The 22329-nt window shown below is 38.4% G+C and overlaps 1 protein-coding gene across 1 annotated transcript in view; it reads right to left on the minus strand.

Moving 5' to 3' along the window:
* Window positions 1–22329, minus strand: part of rnf20 (ring finger protein 20, E3 ubiquitin protein ligase) — a gene marked incomplete at its 5' end in the record, with an annotated part of 30190 nt that overhangs the window by 2797 nt on the left and 5064 nt on the right. Inside the window, 14 exons of the mRNA XM_079839244.1 lie at window positions 1249–1374; window positions 4054–4266; window positions 4350–4499; window positions 4610–4727; window positions 4812–5106; window positions 8427–8583; window positions 8670–8791; window positions 8897–9032; window positions 10817–10996; window positions 11950–12069; window positions 19233–19307; window positions 20646–20792; window positions 20866–20981; window positions 21108–21293. Coding sequence (XP_079695370.1) covers window positions 1249–1374; window positions 4054–4266; window positions 4350–4499; window positions 4610–4727; window positions 4812–5106; window positions 8427–8583; window positions 8670–8791; window positions 8897–9032; window positions 10817–10996; window positions 11950–12069; window positions 19233–19307; window positions 20646–20792; window positions 20866–20981; window positions 21108–21293 — 2141 coding nt within the window. The remainder of the gene's footprint in view (window positions 1–1248; window positions 1375–4053; window positions 4267–4349; window positions 4500–4609; window positions 4728–4811; window positions 5107–8426; window positions 8584–8669; window positions 8792–8896; window positions 9033–10816; window positions 10997–11949; window positions 12070–19232; window positions 19308–20645; window positions 20793–20865; window positions 20982–21107; window positions 21294–22329) is intronic.

Below are 22329 nucleotides of genomic sequence, written 5' to 3' on the forward strand. Positions count from 1 at the left end.
TACGATGTCAGAGTGAGTGAGCGCAAACTATCATGTTTGCGTGTCTCACTGACGGGACCAAACTTACCTCGTATGTGAATTTAAAACGCAAGATGGTAACCAGATTTCAAAACTACAAGATGATATAACTACATTACGAGATGGATAGCCTAATTGTTATTTAATTCAGATGGGCTACAGCAGTGGTTCTCAAACTTTTTATACAAAGTACAACCTCAGAAAATAATTTTTCTCTCCAAGTACCACCATATTGACCAACATTAAAATAAAGTGGTAGGCCTAACTATTCAGCTACATCTCTGCACAGTTAAAAAACAAGCCAGTTTATTCCTAATAAGAATATTGTTGTCAACCACTTTAACATTGTAAATACATTGTTTTTACATTAACACTGCACTGTGCTTACATACAGGTAAATAAAATAATTAAATAATGATTCAATTAAAATGTGTTGTACCTAAAAGTTAAATTAAACTGTACTGTACTTAAATGTTATAAAAATGTTTTGCGTTTTAACATTACTTTATTTAGTGATTCCTCTGCGTACCACTAGAGGCAGCTATGGTACATTTTACCAGTATTTCCCATACTTTTGATACGAGAATTAGAATGTTTTCTTGATTAAAATTTTCTTGATTAAAAAGGCTTTTTTTTTTTCAAAAGGTAGGCCTACATCTTAAGGGGGGGGGGGGTCGTCTTATATTCGGAACAATACGGTAATGCTCTATTTATTACAAATATATTTCTGAACAAGTTAGTGTTTTGAGCATTTCTTGCATTTATTCCAAAATGATAACTATAAGAATGCAGTAAAGACTTTCATTTTTCATGAATATTTAACTGATGTTCAGCTGTCCTTTTTAATGGTCAACTTATTTTCAGATAATCATTCCACCAAAGCTCGGGAAACACTGCAGTTGTCATGATGGTCACAAACACAGAGATCAAAGTTTACCAAATTGACTGCTTCTTAAAAACCCTAACAGATCATATTTTCAATTCATTTCAGGTTTGAATGTGTTGTGACACAACGGTGATTAATCTTCCCATTTTTTTCCCATTTAGACCGATTTGCGAATGTGGAACGCACACAAAAACGAGAGGCAGGATTTATCATGTGAACAGCGTAATAGACCGAAGAATTGCCTGCTCTCTCGTGATTTCCCCATTCATTCTCAGTTACCGCCCACCAAACCCATGCACAGCACGCTTTATGGGGTCTGTTAAAACTCAATGTTCTATATGTACCTTGCGTTTGTTCATCTCTAAGGCCTGTGTGCGAAGACCCAGCTCCCTCTCTGCAGCGCTGATGGTGCCCTGCAGCAGGCGCTCTTTCTCCTCTAGCTTCCGAACCACCTGGAGCTGAGCATCCACCTAAAGACAGAAAATTTTCATTTTATGTGCTGTTCTGTTGCATATCATTTAAAGAGCACCTATCATGGCATTTAAAATGTTCCAAATATTGTTTTAGAAGACCCCAACAACAGTTTTGCATGCATGCAATGACAAAAAAGACTTTAGTTTTCTTATAATATGCATGTATTTTTACCTGTTTTGACAGCGATTCTCAAATGATTCCTTTAGTGATTCACTTTTCAAAACCCCGTCTTTACGTGACGCTAATCTGCGGTGATTGGTCCGATGACCCAGTCAGTTGTGATTGGTATAGTCTGTGCAGATATTTTCGGAAACGGAACGCCCATCAAAGTCTTATAGTGACAGTAATTTTTTAATATGTGTCAGGAGTTATGAATATGAAAACCGCGTCTGTACGTTTGATTGTAATATGAGCCTCAGCTGATCTCATTCAACTCCTCTATTCTCCTCACGAAGACTCGCGACAAATCAAAATCCCTCAGGGCTTTTAGTTCAAAAGTGTGCAGATGAGGAGACATATTGATAGATTCTCATATGTCTGTGTCAAATTTCTAAACAGAGGAGTATTTTTTATTCAATACTTCCTCAAAATGCGCAGATATAGCCTAATCATGAGCGATTGAGTCTCTTATGTGTTGTTTTCAATTCATAATGGCAGCCGGAGGGCGCTCTGTGCACATGTAGTCTATGTACAGACAGACGAAGAAGAACCATGTGCCATAATAGAAGTCCATAATAAAAGCTTCCTGAGATCGCGAAACATACATTTGACGACTAATAAACACTCAATCGCGACGATGTATGGTTTGTCTTCAAGCCACTTAGTCTTCAAATGCTCATCCTTGGGCAGATGAAAAAAGTTTGCTTTTGAGTGGCACTTCAGAACACAGGGTCTCGTCGCCATGATGTTTTCTAGTTTTCACTGGCGTCTTGGAGCGCAATAAGTGGGCGTATCGTATTCAAATAACTTGACAAGTTGACGTCATCTAGTCAGAGAAAAAGCTTCGGTCTTCTAACGATTCTTAAAAATGACTCAGAGACGACTCTTACTTTTGAAAGAAAATAACTATATATACGGTGCACTGTCATATTTCAAACTATACAGGATGTTTTTATTCACTTAGATCTATGTTACACACTACATGAAAGGTACATTTCAAAATTCCATGATAGGTGCTCTTTACGTCCTGTCAGTTTAAACATTCAAGCGAGTTTAAAGCATTCAAGCGCAATACAGCATGTGAACACATAATTCAGTGCTCTTTCTTAACTTTTTGTGCATGAATGGACACATACATGAAAAGTTATGTCAAAATGAGCATCTTGACGAGTATCGTTGTAAACGATAAACTTCCACTAAATGATAGTTAAACTTTGCAATTAGTCTACAAATCACATGCATTCCGAACCATGAGGCCTAGTCCGTATCATCACAGATCAACTATGATCCCTACTTACTTGACATGGCACATCCTGCGATGTGACTATTGTGAATACACACAGCATTAGTTCACTTCAAAATGAAAATTTCCTTATATTTTTCTCCGAATATTTGTGTGTACAATCTACAAATCGGCCACGATGCTGAAAAAAAGTACACAGCAGTAAAGGGGTGACACTCTAAAACATCAAGAGTGTGATATTGACACATCCACCCACACTTATACACACACACACACACACTAATGAAAAACAGAACCTATGAACCACATTTGGAATTTTTAAAAATCACAGCTTCATCAGAATGATATGAAACTTGGTGACTTTTCTAGCATTAGGTATGTCAACACAAAAAAATTGAGGGCATGATTCGAGCATGCTAAGTGGTCATAGTCTTTGAGATCCAAAAAAATAATAATTAAATGTGTTCAAAAGAGAACTAGGGAATTCTCAAGCCTCTCCATACAGACCTCTAGTGATTACACCCATTGTTGCATGATTTCTTAAATACTTCCAAAAGAGGGCGCTAATTTACCTTAAAAAATTTATTTTGAAGGCCTAGTCTCTATTTTAACCTGAAATACTGCAATAATTAAAAAATAATAATAATTACAAAGAAAAAATTTATAATTTTCAATGGCAAAAATAGACCATAATATATTATTAAAAAATACCATCAAATCATCTCAAAATACAAAATGAAAAAGAAAAAATATTATTGAAGAAAAATAAATTGCATTGGTTTAACTGGGGAAGAGGAAGTTTAATTTTTAGGTGTCCGGTCACTTATGACTGGGAAGACAGCCAATGCAACCCCTAAACGAAGAGCACCAGAGGGTTAATGTAATTCGAGAGATTTCTATCCCTCCATTGACAGCTACGCAACTACCACTTTGACGCTTCAAAAAGTTCATAAAAAGACCGTAAAACTAATCCATGTGAATGACTGTCAATGGAGGGACAGAAAGCTCTCAAGAGTTAATTTAAAAATATATTTGCTTGTGTTTCAAAGATGAACGAAAGTCTTACGGATTTGGAACGACACAAGAGTGAGTAAATGATGAGGCAATTGTAATTTTTGGGTGAACCAACCCTTTAAAAGTGACAGCAGGCTAATACAAATAGTATTGCTAGCTTGAATGCTATGTTGTGTCAGAAGGGAGGACCACTGTTTATGACTTTGAAAACCCCTGGCATAACCCAAACAACACACTCAAAAACTCCAAGCCCACCCACCTGTGTTTTAAGTGTGAGCAGCTGGTCAGCAAGCTCCTCTTTCTCTTCCTTGAGGAGTTTGTGGATCTGGTTGGATTTAATGCGTTCGCTCATGAGTTTGAAGTTGGCATCATCTTTCTCTCTGAGCTGCTGCATTAGACGAATGTTCTGCTCCTGCATGTCTTCAAACGCCTGGCCAGTAACATCCATTTCACTCAGCAAAGCATCTTCCTCCTGAGAGAGAGATAGAGACCGATTCAGAGTTTTCCAGAAGAAAGTTTGTCATTCTCATATATTTCTGTAAATCTGAGCTCTACCTGCTTAGCAAGAGAGAGTTTCTTATTGAGTATATCGATCTGCTCCTCCACTGAGCGGATCTTTCTCAGGGCCTCTTCGTCGGCCATCTTCTTTCCTTCCCTCCTCTCTCGCTCCTCCAACTCTCGCAAACGCTGACGGAGCTCCTCGGCCTGCACAAACATGCAGGTAAACATTTTAGCAACTGTAACTATTCTGATAAACTATTAATCTGTTGACTTTTTCTTTGATGAATCTGATTTCCACACATTTGGTTACGTACCTCTGACTTGGCCTTCTTCTCCGCTGCCATCAGCTGTACTTTATCTCTCTGTTCTTTCGGTGCTGAGCGGTACATGTCCAACAACAGCTTCATCTCTCTCTGGGACTCTTGGGCTTTCCTGTTTCATAATCGCATCATTACCTTCCCTATAATCATTATTAGCACTTTCCAAAATCATTTTGAATGAAATAGAATGACTTACTTGAGCTCCACCCGCACTATTTTCAGCTGTTCCACCTCCTTGCGTTTAGGTCCACCAATCACAGAGCAACGTTCAACTGCAAGGTCTTCTGATTGGCTGCTGCTGGTGCTGGCTTTCTCCCTTTCTTCTTTCACCGCTGCGCTTCCAGTACTCCCACGAGTGACCCTCTCTCTTTCTCTCTGTTCCTTCTCTTTTTCCTTGTCTTTTTCTTTCTCCTTTTCTTTTTCCTTTTCTTTTTCCTCCTCTTTCACCGCAGTCTCTGTGTCCGTACCCGGTTCAGTCTTAACTGTTGTACCTGAAGAAAAAATATATAATACATAAATTCAGAAAATCGAAGCATGAGATACACCCAACTATGACAATACTATAATGTGGGTCTTGGTCTGCTTCCAAACAAACTCTGGTGCGGTTTAACTGAAATATGAATGCAACACGGACCAAAAACAGAATGTAATGTCAGAAGACCCGACCCTAAAAAGAACAGAAGGCTGAACCATACCCGTTTTTTTCTCATAATAGGAGCTACGTTGCCCATTACAGTTCAGTACAGGTGTCAGTAACACGCCTCCTTACAGCAGATCTTCGTGTGTGTGTGTGTGATGGAGGGATTCCTGCTGCTGTTTTGACTCCTTTACATATTTTATAAACTCTTCACGAATTCTCAGCTCAGGGTTCTTGCAGGTTTCAGAAAGTCAAATTTAAGACCTTTTTAAGACATTTTAAAGGGTAACTAAACCCTAAACCAACTTTTTTTAGTTAATGATCTGTAATAATGGGGCTTTATTAATGCTGTTCATTGATTCGAGTAAATGTTTTGACATTTGAGTATAAAGTGTTTTAATTCTATAAAATATGGTGTAAAACCGCCAAAGTGCTGCCCTCTTAAGGTTGAAAGGTGGCTACTGCAGTTGAATTTTCCTATTGGACGTTGTGGTACATCGTGACGTAGGATGGTACCTCCGACGGCTCACTATCCGCGCCCCTGACACTAGCTCACCACGCCCTCAGAAATGTTTCCCCCAATCACAAGATGAGAACGGCTTCACTCCAGTATGAACTGTCATGTTACATGAAGTAAACATTATGAATGAAACTCACTTGACACTTGCTTTAACATTGTATTGAAGAAAATACGGTTAAATAATGCAGTTGTCAGTACACGTCAGGCTTTTCTTGCGATATTATTGCCGCCCGTCATGTGTACAGATAATTTTCATACATGAGACGCGCTTTCAAACCCTGACACGCAAGTGGTTGCCACGGACGCAGATAGATTAGGTCAGTTCTCTTGCGTGGCTGCTTCACTAGCATCGTCGGCATCGGGAGTTAACGCAGTTTGAGCAGCGGCTCGCATTGATAAGGCTCCGGGTTTGTGTCTGTTACAGACAATCCACCCTCCTCCACTTCAGGTGAAGGTAGGAGAAATGACCGCTCTGTTGCAAAGCTGGCGTCACTCCAGTCATTCTCCATCTTTGCGACTCGCGAGTCAGACAGCTGTCAATCAATCCGTCACTGCGGGTCTCAGGTGCACACCCTCCGCTCAGCCCCGCCCTCGGTTCATCCCCTCTGTGTCCGCCGGGCTCTGCCCACTTTTCCAGCATTTTTTGAAAATTGCCAGTGGGTGGAGTTAAGCTCTGAGCAGGGGTTTAGTTACCCTTTAATAACTTTCTGCAGCCAGCATTTCTGGAAATGAACGAGGATAACACTTTTTTTTAAGACCTAACTAAATTAAATTTAAGACCTCGGGTGAAAATCTGGCCGTTTTTAAGACGTTTTAAGCCCTTAAATTTAAAAAATTTAATTTTAGACATTTTAAGACTTTTTAAGACCCCGCGGGAACCCTGTCAGCTGCTCATAATACCATCATATGCACCTCTGTCTCATTTTTCCTCTGTCTTTAGGTTCGGCCTTAAAAACGAGCTAAGCGAGCCAGGATTATTAATTTTTTTTTTTTTTTTTGGTCCAGAACAAAATAACCAAGAGAACTGAACTACAACTGTGAACACACGCTAAATGGCGAGACAGAAATCTCAAAAATATCTTCATTTGTGTTACGAAAATCTTATAGGTTTGAAACATGAGGGTGAGTAAATTAATACAGAATTATCATTTGTATGTGAACTATCCCTTATAAATACATTAAGCTGAGTTTCGGATTAAACAAAATATCGCGATTCATATTCTTCACGTCGCCGGTATATATCGTCGCATTTTATATCAAGATATATCAATATAATGATATATCGTTACACCCCTATTATTTTAATATCATTGAGATACTATTATATTTTTTTTTTATCAGGGCAAATTCACAATTCGATTCACAAGCTTGCGATTCAGTTCAATTTGATATGGATTCATTTTTATATATATCAGGTACAGTACATGGCAAATTTTCAAGGAAAAGAATTCTCACTAACTAATGCTGTAAACTATACAGGGAGTCATTGGTACATCACTATAATATTGAAGGTTAAAAAAAACTGATTTGTATACGAACACTTAAATAAAATATAAAGTATTAATGTTATAATTGTGAAGTATTATAAAGTATAATTACATAATTATATTTCTAATCCAATTTGTTTTTTGAAATGGTGGTTAAAATGGTGGTTCTCATAAAAAATTGACAGATTTAATCAACATTGAAGAACAGTAAAATGAATAATGAATATGTAATATAGTGCATGGTATATGTAGCAAAATGCTCCTCTCTAGAGTTAATTTCTCTTGCAGAGTAACGAGTTTTTGGACATTCAATGGCTTTTCTGAGGTAAATGTAACATTACGTGACATTGTTTACGAGTTTAAATTGTTTACATATTGATGTCTTTCCACGGTTGAAACACAGATTGAGCGATTACATGTGACATGATATGGATTTTGGTAAGTTGAACTGTATGTTTCAACATACCTTCTGATCAGGTTCTGTTCATTCATGTTTATTTTGTGTTGTAACTAGTAGTAAAGAGGAAGATATGATCAGTTGATGTGCCGCTGAGGCACCAGTTCTGATTTTGAATATCAGTTCTTCAAAATCAGAATCGATAAAAAAAAGAAATCTATATTTTGAATTAGCTTTTATCTTAACATTTTTCCATTTTAATTAAAGTAGCAATAATTGTATTGTGTGTTTTGTTTTTGTATTATTTTTTTTGTTTTTAAATGTCTATATAGTTTATATTAATTATTATTTAAGTTTTAGTTATTTTATTACATAAACTAAATGCAAATTAGAAATGTTTCCTCAAAAACCAGCTAAAATAAAATAAGTTTATTTTAAGTTTTTTTACATTTTAACTTCAGTAAAATTGTTTTTTTTTGTGTATAGTTTCAGTTCATTATAACCCTGCTGTTCACATTATCAAGATATCAATTTTATTTTTGATATATCATGCAGCCCTATATAACATTACAATATTTATATTGTCTGCCATGTGAAAATCTTGATCATTTAGAGAAGAAATAACAACTCTCCTGAACAAGCATCACAACTTGAGGTATTACTCATATCCGTAATACAAATGTTGCATGACGAAATATACACAGAAGTTTAATACATAGTTTAATACCATAGCAAACAGCCCCAGTTAAAGATAAAAACGGAGTGTGTACCAGTTGTGCTGGGTGTGGCGGAGCCGCTATCTGGCTCTGTCTTCACAGTAACGTCACCCGTCGGGGCAGGTGTAAGCGGGGAGGCGGTCTCTTCCTTCACATCCATCTCTGTGCTGGACTGTGATTGGACAGCAGCATTACCTTTGGCAGCACGGAGCTATAAGAGACAACAGAAACTTCAGCAACCACGTGTTTTCTTTTAGAGTAAACATTTGCTTCTAATCAATAAATTTGTGTTCTTGCCTGGTTGAGCTCTTGCTGAGACTCTCTCAGTCTGAGTTTATATTTAACCACCTCTCCCTTCATCTGCTGGTTATGATTCTGCAGTGTACTGATCAAATGTCTCATCTCACGGTTTATAGGCCCTGAGAAAGAACGAGAGGGTACTAAAGGAGTCAATTCAAATGCTGATCTGAGCGAAAATAGACAAACATGAACACATCATTATAAAGCGAGGAAAAGAATGTTACCTGCTTGTTCATTCGCAGCTAATGTCTGCTCAAATTCGATCCTGAGCATCTCATACTCCTTGCGCACCTGTGCTAACGTGTCTTCCAACTGAATCACTTCAGTACGGACCTTACGCTGCAAGGACACCTCGTCATTCTGAAATAACACACATAAATCATTATTCCACGCATACTTTAATGACAATAACATCCACAGTAGGTCTGTCACGATTCCTCGATTATATTCAAGTACTCGATTTACAAAAAATCCATGTTTGCAATTTACAGATTACACTACAATTTACTCTATACATTATTAGATATTTTTCTACGGCTGCACAATATATTTAAACCATTTAAAAATCATACTATAGGAAAAATGGGCAAGCGTAAGGATGAGCAAGTTTGACAAGGGCCAAATTGCGATGACTAGACGACTGGGTCAGAGCATCTCCAAAACTGCAGCTCTTGTGTGGTGTTCCCGGTCTGCAGTGGTCAGTCTCTATCAAAAGTGGTCCAAAAAAGGAACAGTGGTGAACCGGCGACAGGGTCATGGGCGGCAGAGGCTCATTGATGCACGTGGAGAGCGAAGGCTGGCCAGCGTGGTCTGATCAGACGAGCTACTGTATCTCAAATTGTTCAAGAAGTTAATGCTTGTTCTGATCGAAAGGTGTCAGAATACACAGTGCATTGCAGTTTGTTACGTTTGGGGCTGCATAGCCGCAGACCAGTCAGGGTGGCCATGCTGACCCCTGTTCACCACCAAAAGCACCAACAATGGGCACGTGAGCATCAGAACTGGACCACAGAGCAAAGGAAGAAGGTGGTCTGGTCTGATGAATCATGTTTTCTTTTACATCACGTGGATGGCCGGGTGCGTGTGCGTCGCTGACCTAGGGAACACGTGGTACCAGAATGCCCTATGGGCACACACACATACTAACAGATGGGCACACACATACACAGATGCAATTGCGCTCACTCTCACACACACAAACGCAATACATAAGGACAATCAAGCGTTCAGCATGTAAGACATGTATGGTGTACAATGACTTGCAGGAGTCCTCGACCATTTTTAGTCAGCTTTGATGAAACTCCCCTCAGCTAGCGTGTATTTTCTAAGTGACTAGCAGCCTTGACACCTGACTGGAATACGGTGCGCTGTTTCACTAAAACGGACTTATCGGCTTGTGTTCACAATCAACAAGGGTGCTTGTCGATTTCTGCTGTAAAATGTGAACACGCAATGCCTTGACAGTGGACAATACCGGCTTTTGTGACCAAACGTGTTTAAGGTTCAGAACGTGCTATATGTGGAGAATAACGCAGAGCAGTCAGTTCTTTTCTTATTTTTTTACATGCCGTTTATCGGTTTTCATGAATGTTTTGATGCCCACATATTATTGTTCAAGAAATTACAGTGGCTGTAGCATTTCTATCATAAAGAAGTGGCCAAATATTAAAGATTAAGTAAAAAATGAATGAATGGCCAGAATTAAACAAGGATTTGATCTGCTGTAAAGTGTAACAACATTTGGTTGTTGGTGCCCTCGGGCATTTGTTCAAGTACATGATGTACATAAGATGATTGTTAATATTATGCATTTTAACAGTGTTGTTCTATAAAACCATTTGATTATTTGCTTTTGAGACTATTTGAACCAAATAGTACTACCTTGTTGTTATTATATCTGTATTTTAAGTCATGTTAAAGGCTATTGTTTGCTTAGGTCTATTATAACCACAAAATTACTCGATTAATTGCCAAAATAATCAAATGATTACTCGATTACCAAAATATTTAGTAAACACCCTAATCCACAGATAGTGATCCATCACTGAATCAAGAGGTGTGCAGCCAACCAACCTCAATCTGGACTTGCATCACCATCTAACATCATTTAATTTACTGTTCATTCACATCATCACCCCACGTACCTCCATGTGGTCCAGCTGGCGCAGCCGGGCGGTCCTGGTCGTGTTGAGCCGTGCTTTGGTCTCGTCCAGCTGAGATTTCAGGACCAGTGATTCATTATAGAGCACAGAGAACTGTGACTGAAGACAGCGATATTCAGCACTCTCTCTGGCCACCTCCTCGGCCCTGGACAACAACTCCACCTGATAGAGAGAGAGAACGAATCTGTTAGTGAATCTGAGTGACTCTAACAACATTATTAGGTAGTGAACTACCGTTCAAAAAGTTGTCAGTAAGATTTTTGAATGTTTTTGGAGTCTCTTATGCTCATCATGCCTGCATTTAGTTGATCACAATTACATTAAAAACAGTAATATTGTGAAATATTATTACAATTTAAAATATCTGTTTACTTCTTTAATATATCTTCAAATGTAATTTATTCCTGTGATGACTGAAATTTCAGCATCATTACTCCAGTCTTCAGTCACATGACCCTTCAGAAATCATTCTAATTAGCTGATTTGCAGATCAAGAAACTTATTATTATCAATTTTGATTCTTTGAAATATAAAAGACATGATTCCTATCAAAAAGAATGTTTTGAAAGGTAGTGTACGGTGAACTGGTCTATAAAAAGCACCTCTTTTGTGCATTTGCATGCTGTTTATTTGACGTGACCTTAATATTATAGTCTACGGGTGTAATCAGACCTGTAGATCATTTGCTTTGTTCCAAAACAGAGACAATGCTGTTACAATGTTGCCTTTTCTCCTTGGTTCGAATTGCTTTCAAAGCATACCAAAATGTGTTAATGCAAGTCACATGCAAGTATAACTGTCATTTTATTGATCAAAATGCAGCTGTTTATATTCAGCTCACAGCGGACACTGCAGTTTTCTACATTACGTTGGTCCGTTGGGTCAGATTGCCACAAACTGATCCAGAGTTAATTCTCAAGTTGGCCAAGACCACCACGCTCAGGCGATCATAGGCCCATTGTTTTGGTGTGGATACGAGCACGACTGCCATGTTCATATATGCATAAATAAACCAAACTAAGAAAGAAAACGTGCCAGGTCCTGAAACAAATGCTTCAAACGAGGCAGGTGTAAAAATGCCAAGTTAATGATGTATGTGGTCTCGAGGGCTTTACCTTCATGTTATTGTTCTCCTGGTAAACTGTCTGCAGGTCCTGCTGGAGTTTCTGGAGCTCACTGAGCCGATTCTCCGCCAGCTCCCTGTTCTCCTCCAACTCAATGTCCATCTCCTCAAACTAACAAGAGATGAAAAAAGGATTTAATGGAGAAAACATTCAGAAACCTATATTTATATAACATCATATGACAAAGAATTTTGGCAAAGACCTGCCAATGCCAACAAATATTCAAGATACATTACCGTTCAAAAGTTTGAGGTGAAGTTTTTTTTAAAGTAATTAATACATTTATTTTGCAAAGGATGCATTAAATTGATAAAAAAAGTGACAGTAAAGACATTTATAATGTTATTGATGTTTCTAATAAATGCTGTTCTTTTGATCAAGAATCGGGACAAAACACAAAATTATGCCAAAATAGCATTTTGTGGAGTATCCTCATAAGAGCAGTCTTAAATGAACAAAGAGTTGTGTGTAAATGAGGGTGACAGCACATCAGATCCGTGTCATCTTTGGCAGCGGCAGATCTTTAAGTGACAGCAGCCACTAATAAACCAGTTGCTGTAATATCTGTCCACACTGCTCTGGGGGGTTAATAAAGCAACCATACGCTGGAACGCCAGTCTCTCGTGAACACACATTTGTAAAGTTTTAAATATGTATATTTTTCTTACAAAACGATTCGCTTCAGAAGACCTTTATTAACCCCCCGGAGCCGTGTGGAGCACTTTTATGATGGATTGACGCACTTTTTTTGGGGACTTCAAAACAGAAACAGCTATTCACAGCCATTATAATGCTTGGATTAGCCAGGAAATGTTTTAATATAACTCTGATTGTATTCGTCTGAAAGAAGAATGTCATATATACCTAGGATGGCTTGAGTGCGAGTAAATTATGCCAGGTAGCCAATGAGAATTGAGTGATTCATTAGGCAGTTTGAGAGGAATGCGACTGCTGTTTCTGAACGTTAATGCGATCGGAAAGAAGACGAGGCCCTTCTCAGACCAAGTTTGGATGTGCGAGTAAGTATTAAACTGTTGGTGAGATGGGATGAGATAATGCAACTCTGAAGTAGGCTACAGTACAATGACATTTGCACAGATGTTGGGAGTTGGGAACCGGTGAGAAAATGTCTGGTACCCGATAACTTTAACAGTAATAATAATTAGGGATGGGCATTTTTGTCAATTTCTCATTTCGATCATCGATAGGTCTCAAAAACGAGTACTCGAGTACTCGGGGGCGGGGCATGTCCGTCATTGAGATAATGAAAATACTGTTATAAAAATGGTTGTTGACAAATACAAACGTGACATGAAAACAGGTATATGAAAACATGAACATATAAAACAAAAAATAACTGCTAGATTATGATGCATAAATGTCTTTGAAAAAGAAACAGCTTTATAAAATGACAGCCTCACATTACCACGTCAATAATATCGAGCATTGCATTTGAGCTGAAACTGTGAAATAACACCACCTTGCAGAGCTTGCTAGCTGGTTAATAAACTCAACCAAATGCACCCTATATCAGATTAATATGAACCTATTACAACTTAAATCAACACAAAAGGACGTGAATGCGCACGTGAACTTCAGCGTGCTAGATTTTACAGGCTATGGTTTGAAACGGAACATTTTGAATGCGCTGTTCCCTTAACAACGCTGATACACGGACAACGAAGGCACACAGAAACAACATTTTATTAAAATCGTGTTCTCATTATCAGGGCTCTGAACCGGTTCAAGGAACGAAAACGAAAACCGGAAACGAACGAAATTAAGAGGAACAAAAACGAAAACGAAATCAAAATCAATTTGAATCGTTCTGAACAGAAACGTTAATTTGAAATGGCCATTAACCGGTTAATAACGTTATTTTATCGTTCTTTTAATATTTTAATTTGGCAGTGACCAATCATGAATTGAGTAGTACAGCATGTGACGTTGACGGATCAAGCGTGAGTGAAATGCCCGCGCACCAGTCATCTATGAATCTACCGGTACGCAAGTCAGTATAGAGCTTGCATTTTCATGCCTCAAGTACATTTCTTTCCCCACTGAGGTCTACAATGAATGTGCAGGTATTGGAGGACATTCTTTTCGAACGTTTAAATAAGCAGTACGGACTTTAAGCTCAAATAGACTGATTTAGGCTAGTTTCCGTTTAAGCCTATCCAAGTAGGTTACTAGCATCTATCAAACATTTTTTCCTATAGTCTTTCAGATTGCCAATACAGGACAAGTCAATGTTTTCTATATAGACGGTTGATGCTTCGTATTAAATGGTATGTTATATTGCATTAAATGATCAAGCTTTATTAGCTGACTGAATTTGATTATGTGATGCAAGAACGTGTTGCGTAGTGTTTGCTTTGAAATTAGCAGTTGACGGTGCATTAAAAGAGCAATGGTTATCCAGTTTATTTATTCTTTATTCATGCAATTTTTAAAACAAGTCGTGTTGAAAAAAAGTTATGTACAAAGAATGTTATCACTCTTCTGAAAAGAATTAGGCATAAGAGGCCACTTTCGATTGTCTAACACTCCAAAACAGGTCCGCTGTTTATGCTTTGTAATTAATGCATGTATTTCTGTTTTGGTTTTAAAAATGTTATGAAATAAATACTCAAGTTTAATTACCATGCGTATTATTATTATTGAGTGAAAAATAAGTCTATTTATACATATTTGTATAGGCTAAATTAAAATAACGTTATTAACCGGTATTTTTTCAAATCAAACCGTTTTCGGAACAGTAATGTTTATTGAGGAACGCAAAAACGGAAACGCTATAATATCGATTCTGCTCGGAGTGAACCGATTGATATTTTTTTCCGTTTTTAAGCCCTGCTCATTATAATGTTATGACATTGACTCTGCACATCATTCACCTCATTTTATTATTCATGAACGAAGTGTTTGCAGACATCACTGCGTGTTTTCGAACTCATAACAAAAAACAACTTTAAATAAACTAGTCTACTGTTAAAAAATACGAGAACAGTATAGCACAGCTGCATTACTAGTGATTCTGAGAAAGAAATAGCCTATCTAAAAAGAATATGACCGTCGGACACATGACCCAGAAGCGATTTGTTTACAAGCAGAGGAAGATGCACGTATCTAAGCTGTTGAATTCTACATTGATCGTGCTTTAGGTCTCGGCGTAGTTCTCAAAATGGGACTAAAGTGTGCATTTCATGGATTCCCGAACGCCGGCGCTACGTCATATTCTCGCGCATGCGTCATGGAGGCACACACGGAAGACAAGAAGAGGTTGAATAAAGTCGTTATTTAGATTTTTTTTTGCGCACAAAAACTAGTTGTCGCTTCGTAAAATTATTGTACAGTCACTGTGGTGAGATGGACTTTGTAACGACGTTTTAAGTGCCTTTTATGGGTCTTGTGAGTGTAAATGTACTGAATGCCAATGGAGGCCTATCTGAAGCCTTTCTCAGCCATCAGCTTTCAACAAAAATATCTTCATTTGTGTTCCGAAGATGAACGGAGGTCTTACGGGTGTCGAACTACATGAGGGTGAGTAATTAATGACAGAATTTTCATTTTTGGGTGAACTAACCCTTTAATGGTTCCTGAACGCTGTCACTAACAGCTGCCAGGACCGGTCTACGTGACTAAATCAGCCATCAATACAGGCGGTTCATCAATCACACCGGTGTGATTTGTTTACATACAAGCTGCGGTAGGTCTTTATCTGTGGACTCAGATTAGCAGCAGTCTTTAATAAAAATATATAAAAACTTATATTGATTTCGTTAATAACTTGACAGCACTTAAATGTGTATTCCAACAAGTCAAAGAACAATGTGCAATTCCTGTTTTTTACCTTATTGAGGCAAAAAAACTAAACAAAAAAACAACTGGCTGGTAAAAAGTCACTGATTTTTAAATCCACCTGCCACAGTAGCTGGTGGTCAAAAAAGTTAATTTCAGGCCCTGTATGTATGGTTGTATGTATGCATATAATGTATATACTAGGGCAGTACGATTAATCGAAAAATAACCGAAACCGACATTCAGAACCTCTAACCGACGTATTTTTCCCATGTCGGTTATTTCGGTTTTCACGTGACTCCGCCCCGTCAGTCACATCAAGTGCAGTTTGCAGGCACACACAGATGCAGGAGCGGTTATCTGTGTTTCTAGATGCCCAGAATCACTATAGTAACTGCATGTTTTACACAGTTTATACAGGTAAGTTAATTGCCGTTCTTCATATAGCCTACCGCTGACGCGCACACACACACACACACACACACACAGACGGCGCGCGCAAGCCCTGAAGCCAGATCGCTTTCACTTTCGTGCTCATAAAGTTTGTCAAGTACATGCGTTTAAAGGCTTGCCAGTTTCAACATTTATAGCGATTGTGCACTATTCAAAAACAACAATACGGAAAACGTATCCGTTCAGTGCTCAGCTTTTTTCTGTGAGACAGAGAGCTGTGTCGCGTCTCTGACGACACGCGCGCCCTTAAGGCAGACCTCTTTCACCTGTCCTCAGGAAGCTTTGTCATTTGTATGTGGTTTAAGCCCTGCGAGTTTGAACATTAAAGCGAGTTTCGGCCATCAGATGTGTATTATGTTGAACTAATGCCTGATATATTGTGACAAACGAACCCTCAGACAGAAGCTCACACATCACGCGAAGATCGCGCGCAGAAACGCAGTCTCAACGCTGTCCTGTGACTAGTAAAGTCACTAAAGTAGCTTAGAAACTCAACCGTTATAGGCATACATTTTAATACCTTTTGAAGTACAAACCACAGCTTCATAATGAATAGAGACAATGGCCCTCATTTATCAAAAGTGCGTACACCAAATTTCCAGCGTACACCTGGCGTACACCCAAAACCACGGTGACTTTGAGATTTATCAATATGGACGTTGGCGTACGGCACGCTCAAATCCTACGCCAGCTCAGGAGGTGGTGTACGCACGTTTTGAGTTAGTGCAAAAATGCGCAGAAAAACAATTCCTAACACCACAAAACGCACTGACAAAGATATGCTATATTATGACCCACTGTAAAAAACAACAAAAAAAACAACAACAACAAATAAAGCCCTATTCGCACGGGATAAGTAGGCTATTATCTGGGGACCTCGTGTGATTTAGAAATTACTCCCCCACATCTGAATTTTGCTTGGCGCATTCGCACGGGATAAGCTGTGATTTTACTCGAATTTACTGACTTATCTCCCGGATATGTTGCTGCTTGAAAATGTTTTTTTCGTTATATAGCTGTATGAAATTATAAACAGTCGTATCGATATCATTTTGATTGTTTTATAGTAATACAAATAATTTCGTTCAGTTAGAGAACAGACGCAATTAAAAACGTAAATAAGCAATATAATAACAATATACGACGGAAGATTCAGTTTCAAAGCTAAATGTAAAAGTGCCCATTAAAGCGAGTTGTCGTTGTACTGTTCTGTTTTTGTGTTTTTCATTAAGAATAATATTAAACACACCATTCAAGCAATTTACTCCCAAATTGTGCTCATTCTAAAGTGAAAGTAGTAGCCTATAATCCGCGCGGCCGCACAGGAATTCATAACGGTGCACATATGCAGCCAGCGCCATTCTTCGTGAAAGATAAAAGATAGAAATGCTCACAGGACACAAAAACCTTGCAAAAGTTATATGCGATCCGCCTAATCCCGGCCAAATAGATGCAGATTCGCACGGGACTAATATTATCACCTCGGTGTTCGGCGAAATATGGTAGGTATTTGCGGGGGAATTTTTACTTTACATATTACAGACATGGCCGATTCGCACGGGATTAAGATCACAGACATTCTCTGCAATTATTACAAATCACCAGAGCTCCCCGCATATACTAATCCCGTGCGAATAAGTAATTATAAACTTCAGTGTTTATTTTTGTGCAACATGGACTTCAATGTTTAATTTGTGTGACTTTACCAAAGCATTTGATTTGTAGGCATATGTATTCCTCCAGTTGCGAGCCTGTGCGCTTTACCTGAAGGTTCAAGGTTAGGCCCGGCAGCTGCGCACGGACTGGGACTGAAAATAATTCAGACTGACAAAATAATAAAAATGACATTCTTCTTCTTTTAAATAATAATAAAATAAATAATAATAATAATAATGACATTCTTCGTCTAAATAGCAATAAGCGTCATTAATAATACAAATCATAATAATAATAATAAGAATCTTACAAATTGTCATGCAATTATATTAATGTGAATGAATGGTACTCCACATCACATCATCATCACTATTGTACACCCCAATACATGTGATGTGATACGAAATTAAATGCATATTATTTCAAAACACGTGCTGTAAAATAATGAATTGTGATAGGTAATTTCTCATCCAAACAGCTATTTAAACTGGATTTCAACCGTACACCTTTTTGTGGGCGCCTTTAATCCCACTCTTTAAACTCCCAAATAAAACAATTTAGTTTTTTTTCCACTTCCCTGGTGATGGTCTCGATCTCCACGTCAGAGAAGTTTCGCTTCTTTGCCGTCTTCCGAGTGTCCATGGCGTAAAATGAGGGCGTGGGGGAGGCAGAGACTTGAATATATAGGGGCGTGTTATTCTAATGACGATCATTTTCAGCCGCGGCATTTATCAAGGGCAGGTTTTGCGTACGCCTGGATTTCAGAGGTGCGCACAGCTTCATAAATCAGGCGGTGAGAGGAGTGTAAGCATAATCTTACGCCAACATATACGCCCGTTTCTACGCAAGATTGATAAATGAGGGCCAGTATGAGTAATTCACACACACAATCACTCTCTCATTAATGCATTCAGATAAATGTAATGTAGGCCTATGTGCTAATGTATCTGTATCTGATGTACAACAAGCAGAAATCTGCCCCATAGACAACAACTGCTGAAAGTGAACCGTTTCCTTCAAGTATTTTAAAATCACAAAGAAATGCACTTTTTCATTAGAAAAAAAAATCCACCTGTTCTATATATAAATATGTAGAACATATTTACAGTACAAACCTTATCAGTGAACTTACTCAAAAACCTTGTGAGGGCAAAAAAGAAAAGAAAAAAAAAAGAAAAATAATCGTTCATTAATCGTAATCGAGGTAAAATGTTCAATTAATCAAGGTTTTTATTTTTGGGCAAATCGTTACAGCCCTAGTATATACAGTGTGCAAATACTGCTTACTTCATGTTTACAGTGAGATTCATTAATGCTAAGAGCAAACATTGACACCATATGTTCACAGGACATGACTAGTCATTTACCTTTCTTTTGTTGATCGTGATGGTTCCACATACACTGCTGGCTTCGCCACACACCTTATAACCTTTACTGTTAACCTGGATATGACGGAAGAGCACAATATCAGGTCTGCTACATTTGAAAACAATAAAAATACTATATCTTGGGTTTACCATCTCAAATGTCTGTCAAGAGTTGACATAAAACAGTTCTCCCTCAGGAACATCTTGACAAATCCCAGTGTCTCCTTTTTTTATCCATTGTCATTTGCATTATAAACTGACATTGAATTGATGGTAACTAAAGAAAGGCTGTTTTATATACAGCACAAGCCTAACACAGTGCGTCCTAAAATTCGAGCACATTGTTTTTATGAATGCCACTTTGCCTGTTAGGCAATTATTCACCAATGAATGAATCCCTCAGTGTCCTAGAGGGTTTTTTTGAAAGCCAGAGGAAGACACCCAAGCCTGCCATCTATAATCAGTCCCTCTTGTGCAAAAGACGAAAGCCTGGCGTGAGATAATTCAAGTGATGAAAAAAATATGAAAACTTTAATGTGTATTTAATAAAATTTTTGACAATACACAGTTTCACGTCATACTTTCAACAGGCTTATTTTGATTGATGAAATCATCCACTGCGTTTGAGTTCGGCAGATGACTTAAAGTTCTCATGAAGTCAAAATCTATCTTATTTACTTTGTTAGCAAACATTACTGGTCTTAGGGTGAACAATTAATCTGTGCAAGTTAATACACAGAAAAAAATTGTTAGCCGTAGTAATCTTTAATCAATCTGCTATGAGCGAGGGATGGAGAGGAGGAGCGCTGAAGTAAAAACCCCATTTCACTTGGAAATACGTCACAGCACTGAAATAAAATCAGTTGCAACTTCAGGTGCACTAAGGATTTTGTTGCAACACATAACAGAACTGAAGGGAACTCTCAAGTAATTAAGGGAAAATACTTAATGGTAGCCTCAAAGTTCTTTAAGTGGACCCTTAGGTTTTTTCCTTGCAAACCATGTTTCACAAAGGGTACCCTTAACCTTATAGCTAAGGGTTTTCTTAACTTAAGGGCTTTCATGCAACCAGGCCAAGGGCTTAAGAAAACTAAATGATTGGAGAAGTCCTGCATTCATCACCAGAGAGAAGTCTGTCATTTCACCAGAAGATCAATTTTCACTTAACGCTGACTTTAAAGGCCCCGATATACTTGCATGGAAGTTCTTTTTCTTTCTACCCTTAGAGGAAAAAGATGTTCGAAATACCTTTAAAATGTTTTTGTGTTGCTTTAAATTATAAATTTGAACTCCAAACGAACTGATTTTGTTCTAAATGACGTCAAACCAGTTCGTTCCTAGATTGAAGTAGTATATTGAAGATGGTAAGTAGTGTCCATTTCATGTCGACTTTGTAGGGCAAAACCCACTCACCCTTTCCAGCACCTCTGCGAGGTGCGTGTTGAGGCGATTCTCCCTCCGTCTGATTTTCTCCATGTCCCACTGCAGCTCCTCAATAAGACCCTGCAGCTCACTGATCCTGTTATCAGCACGATTAGCCGCACGACCCAACGAACGAGACTAAACACACACATACATTGTGAGCAATGCAGTAAGGTTAACAGATAAACATGCCAACAAATCAACCACCAACCTCACTGGTCATGTGACTATGCTTCTGCTGGAGGCTGTTGGTCAGTTGGCGGAGACGTTCATTCTCATTGGTCAGGAGGGTGTTGAGGCGGACAGCGGCATCCCAGAGACTGCCACCTGAAGGAAGTCACATAATTAAATAAATTAAAGGAACAGACAGCAGATATAAACTTCATTCGTTTTTTTAGTTAATTCGATGTATTGATCAGCAACAGATGTTGAGCTGCTTAGAGTTGGTCTCACCTGTTCCAGACTCCACATCCTTCTTCAGTTGATCAACCGTGTTCTTCAGGTTCTCGTAGATTTCCACCACACGACTGGCCTGTTTGCAGCTGGACTCCACTCGCTCCTGCAGCTCAGCGTCTATCTCCTCACTGCTGCTGCTGGCCAGCGTGGCCAGAAAAGAGCTCACTCCCTCCCCCTGTTGACCTGTATGAAACATTACAAGAGAAGCATATTTCCACCAGAGTTAGAGGCAAGACTAGACTCTTAGAAAAGACAGAGACCTGGGCCCGTATTCATAAAGATTCTAAGAGTCCTCTCAGAAAACTCCTAATTTAGCTTAAAAACTTTTACGTAGGAGTCTTAGCTTAAGAGCTATTCGGGACCAATCTGAGAGCAACTCTGAGCAAGGAAAATACAAAAACTTTTATCTTAGTGAAGAGGAGGGGGTGACCCCGTTGCTACGTATGACACAGTCTTTTGAAGACTGTGATTGGTTGGTTGTCCAAAAAGGGGAATAAAGGAGCGCTTTTAAGTATAGGGTCTATTCTAAGCCTTCACTTTGAAATTACAAGTGCAAATTGTCCTATTTTACCGTTCTCTCTCACACACACACACACACACACACACTATAAATATATGTTTATAAATCCTTTTATTATTTACCATGCTGTTAATTTTCTATAAGGTATTTGATTGGCTTAGAACTATAAACATTGTTCCACTCTTTCCAATTACACTGATTGCTGGCATGTCTATTTAATTGGTGGTTTGAAAGTTGGGTTTATTAATGTTTAATGCAACAAACAAGATCCCTGCACAATCTTATCTATAGGTCTTATTAAGTCACTGTCATCCATTGTCTGCAACACATTTCTTCACCCTCTTCGTCTTTCTGCCATTTTCTCCGCTGCTAAAGAAACTCTTAAGCCTCTTAAAAGTCCTCATCCGTGCTCCTAACAAATTTGACCTTAAGACCTCTTTTAAGGGTTAAGATGCTTTCTGAATTACTTTTTTCTTGACTAGGATTTTTTAGTTAATTTTAAGAGTAAACACCCACAATTCTAAGAATTTTCTTAGAATTTTGTCACTAGGAGCTACTCTTTGCATTAAGATTCTTTATGAATACGGGCCCTGGCCATCAATGAACCAGGCTGTCCATTTTAATGACTGGATAACTGGAACAGAGAGAATGGGGAATTAATTGCAATATTAAATTCAAACACCATGACGCTCACCCAAG

Source organism: Gobio gobio (genome assembly GCF_949357685.1).
Source record: "Gobio gobio genome assembly, chromosome: 16".
In the NCBI taxonomy this organism is placed as follows: domain Eukaryota; kingdom Metazoa; phylum Chordata; class Actinopteri; order Cypriniformes; family Gobionidae; genus Gobio; species Gobio gobio.